Genomic DNA, 4,729 nt, shown 5'->3' on the forward strand with positions numbered 1-4,729 from the left:
TATCCCCAAATACAATGAAAATGAAGATTAATAAATCAGACTTTGAATAGGCAAGTTTTGTAGTTTTAATATTTGAATCTATTAACTTCCGTAGCAATTTTAATAAAGTTATTTAAAAAAATAGAACAAAAATAATAATTTCACTTTAGAAAGATATAATAAACGTCAAATGTATCTAAAACCCCAGACACACATTTTTGCGCCTTATGAATGAATAACCATTATTAAAAATAATCCTTTTGGATAAATTATTCTCTAACTATGGTAGGCCTAGCTTACCTTGTTATTTGCCAACCAATTACCATGTAGTAGTACCAAGATTCCCGATACACGGTACGGTATATCAATATTGACGGAAACGAAGATCCAGTAGCCGCTTTCAGTAATTTAATAATCCTTTTGGATAGATATTCTCTAACTAACGTAGGCCTAACTTACCTTGTTATTTTCCAAACAGTGTAGTACACCAGTATCTTCTCGTCTATTCTAGCAAGATTCCTAATACACGGTACTTTATATGAATATTAACGGAAAGGAAGAGAATATATCAAAACCACTAAATGAGGAAAACATCCTATGATACTGGTACTCTTCCAGGAATTGTTAAGGAAACCTACTATGAAAGTACAGAACCTATCATTGTGTTTTTGGTATACTCAACCTGACTACATGTCAGTCAGAGTTTGTGATTCTTTTAGTCGACATAAATTAATTTGTAAATATATTCATTAAGTCTTGGTTTTTTATTTTAGTGCCTGACGTATTCTCCCATGCACAGATTTATGCTTCTGTTTAACTCTCCTTTTATCATGTAGTGACAACCATTTTCCTTCATGATTTTTTCCTTAATACGATGTATTGTGACATGTTTCCCATTCGAATTAAAGTTCATACATAAAATATAAAGTGTTTTTTAAAATAAAGTTACAGCACAAAATTGAACAAAATTCAATGTTCCCACTGAATAGTGTGTCCGGTAGTGAAACATGTCGACAATTCAAGGTTTGTCGAATTTTGTGCTATAAGTTAGTTTTAAAAACACTTTGTTTCCCATTGTTCATTAAGTCTTGTCTTGTCTCTTGTCTTAAAAACTATTAGAGGATTAAAGCAACTTCAAAGTAGTAAATTATAGTTTATATACAACACAAGTAATTTGTACAAGTACTACTTTTAAGGAAGGATGTGTTTTATGTATGTGGGTACATTTCGGAGTAATATAAACGTTAAGATGACCAGTACTCTGTTTGTGGGTAAGTTTCGGAGTAATAGAAACAAGCAATGACGTATAGTATTCGCACCATATAGCTATTAATTTGACCAACGGTCACTTGTGATTGGTCAATTTACTTGTTGTGTTTAGTCTTCTCGTTGCGTCTAAAGCTTGGTTCACACTAGCGACGGAACGTGACGCAACGCAGCGACGTATCGACACAAAGTGCTGTATTGCGCAATCACAAGTGGGAACCGACGACGCAACAGTGCTGCAAACATCGTAGGTTTGATTTCACGCAGGCGGGGGCAAACACAATTATTAAAAGGGCATTTTCTTACGTTGCGTAGATTGCATTACGTTGCGTCGCAAGTAAAGCGTGGTTCCCACTAGCGACGCAACGCAAGGACGTAACGCAACGCAAGTGAATTGACCAATCACAAGCGATGGCTTATTCGCTTGTGATTGTTAACTGTCTATAACTTCGCTTGTCATTGGTTAAAACGCTTGCGTTGCGTTTACGTCCTTGCGTTACGTTCTAGTGGGAACCAAGCTTAAGAAAGTGCTTTGATTGGAGACCGTTATGCCAACCTCGTTAGAAACATGTAGGCTTCAATTTTATAAGCTTTTATCAGATTGTCATCGTTCATGACACTTTAGTTTACTTATCGATTTCCTTATTGATCGATATGAAGCTTTGCACATTTTTCTGTATTTAACTGTGTCTAAATTATTGATTTTTGTAATAGAAAATCTTGCCATTTATAAAATCATTACCAATACATTTTGGCATAATGACTCAAGTAAATAATTAATGAATTCTAAACTCAATGTCAATACTCTGTTATCATGTTCACATCCGTAATTGTAGGGATAAGATTATTGCGATAATGATTTGGAATCGATTGAATGGTAAGAATCTTGTTTGGATAGAATGAAATAGAATTATACTTGACCCTGACGTACAGGTTCTGAAATGCAATATGTTGCATGTCTACTACACCTTCCTAATAATTAGGTGGCATGCAATTTGCATTGACTATAGAAAACACTAAAGCTTGGACTCAATCACAAGCGACAGTTCGGATGATTTATCGCGTCGTGATTGGTCAAAACTTGGGTTGCGTTTACTTCATTGTTGGACCAATAGTAAGAACAAACATATAAAATAAGATTTTGAATCTGAACTGAATCGAACGGCAAACAATTAGAACTTCTGAACCCCAGGAAAGTTTACCGACTCTTTGTGAATTGTTTTGTTTAAAGCCACTCACATAAATTAAACCTGACGTAAACATTGGAAATATATGAGACAACATAGACATTTGAATGTTTTATTTAGGTTATATGACATTCGGTAATATCAAGGGACCTTATAATTCATACACATTCTTGGTAAACAACTTTTTCCTAAACTGATTTATAGGCCACGTCAGTATTTGAATGTTTCGTTACATTAATATGTATTTCTATTGGTGGTTTCAAAACAAAACACCTACCACAGGTTCTGACATAAAAGGGAAAACTTGTTTAAAAATATCACAATTGGAACATTGGTTCTCTTATCAAGATCACATAAGTCTGAATATTGGAAATCAGTTTCTTTAATCACTATGCAGCTTAAGTAAGTATCTTGTTAATGTTAATACTTGGTGTATTAATTATGTAGAATAAGTTCTGAAGTACAGTTTGATCTGTTACACATGAATTAATGATTGTAAAGTTATATATACTAGTGTGAATCGAGTGTAAAAATGGATTGGATCCAATATTAATTCGTCAAATAACATTCTTATTTGTTGATTATTATTATTATTATTACTAACGTAGAAGCTATTTATACTATAGTTTTAGCATGAACACTTTTCTATTCGTTTTCTGTTTAAAACAAAAGATATATTTATCGATTTGTCCTTAGTAACCTCTAGTTACTGTTTTTATGTTATGGTACATAGTTAGTATATATTTTTCAATCAAACATGTTTTTACTTCGACAGAGTTGTGAGCTTGTTAGTGGGCACATTTGCTGTCACACAAATGAAGTATGGCGTGGAAGCAAAAACTGTTTGTCCAACCTTTTGGGTTCCATTCCAAGATAGCTGTTATCGTATCTTTGGAAACTTATTGAACTGGAGTGACGCAGAGGAAAGTTGTAACAAGTACTTCAATGAGTTCGAAATGGGTCACTTGGTTTCTATCAGAAGCTCTGTTGAAAATCGGTTTGTTGCAGAACTCTGGGATTCGGCTACTAATGGACGGACCACTACGCCTGTAAGTGTACCGGTTTACTACTGGATTGGCTTGAGCAACAATGACGATGTATCTAGTTGGGTATGGAGTGATACCAGCGAAGAAGCGGTGTATACAGAATGGGCCCCATCTGAACCAAATTCCTTGCAAGTGGAACACTGCGTCCATACTTGGCCACGAAATGGAAATAGCCTAACTTGGAACAACTGGCGCTGTGACAAATTGTTGTTCTTTGTGTGTGAACTGCCTCAAAGCCGAAATTACTGTAGATAAATTGTATGCAATTGGACATTGCTTTCTTAGTTCTCCCTTGTTTGCTTCTTAAATTGTACATAGTTTTTACACATTGTAGCTAGACCACCTAAACACTCAGTCCCAGTATAGCTTATGGCTCGACGCGTCACCTAAACACTCAGTCCCAGTAGTATACCTTTTGGCTCGACGCGCCGCCTAAACACTGAATCCCAGTATAGCTTATGGCTCGACGCGCCACCTAAACACTCAATCCCAGTATACCTTTTTGCTCGACGCGCCGCCTAAACACTTAATCCCAGTATAGCTTATGGCTCGACGCGCCACCTAAACACTCAATCCCAGTATAGCTTTTGGCTCGACGCGCCACCTAAACACACTCAAACCCAGTATAGCTTTTGGCTCGACGCGCCACCTAAACAGTAATACTAATTAACAATAATAATAACAGTTAATATGAAATTCATTGATGTCTTTGGAAGGAGATGATTTTATTTAACTTTAGTTATCATTTAATTGTATGTGAATTAAATATACATCTCTGTTGAAATAAAGTCACTTCAAATGACATGGCGTTTCTATTATGTTGTTGTTTATTAGTATTACGGTTATCGTTCGTAAAGCTTCGTTCCCACTAGGACGCAACGCAAGAACGTACGTAAGCGCAACGTAATATGACCAATCACATGCGATGGATTATACGATAAACTGTCGCTTATTGGTCACTCTTTGCGTGAGTTACGCTTACGTCCTTGCGAATTGCGTAACATTGGGAACGAAGCTTTATGTTTTCATGCGTGTCTAAAGCTAGTTGAAACCAAGCTGTTGTGTTTTTCCAAGTGTGTTCAATATTAATATAAAATTAAGCTTTTTACATTAATTTCTGACGCGTGTTATATTTCGATCAAGAAGTTTCAACCTATTTTTCTATCTATCCGTCGTCAGATTTGTTTGCAAGTACCGCATGTACATACAGTAAAATACTATAGATTTAAAAAGCACACAAGACGCAATCAA

The 4,729-nt window shown here is 35.5% G+C and overlaps 1 protein-coding gene across 1 annotated transcript; it reads left to right on the forward strand.

Annotated features, from left to right (window-relative positions):
• Positions 1-2,675: 2,675 nt before the first annotated feature.
• Positions 2,676-4,280, forward strand: LOC144842071 (C-type lectin mannose-binding isoform-like). The gene is made up of 2 exons (XM_078698431.1): positions 2,676-2,834; positions 3,208-4,280. Exons 1-2 carry the CDS (start codon positions 2,824-2,826, stop codon positions 3,731-3,733), a joined length of 537 nt encoding a protein of 178 aa, XP_078554557.1. The 5' UTR covers positions 2,676-2,823; the 3' UTR covers positions 3,734-4,280.
• The last annotated feature ends 449 nt before the right edge of the window (positions 4,281-4,729 follow it).

The sequence above is a fragment of the Antedon bifida genome, chromosome 5, assembly GCF_963402885.1.
Source record: "Antedon bifida chromosome 5, ecAntBifi1.1, whole genome shotgun sequence".
Lineage (NCBI taxonomy): Eukaryota > Metazoa > Echinodermata > Crinoidea > Comatulida > Antedonidae > Antedon > Antedon bifida.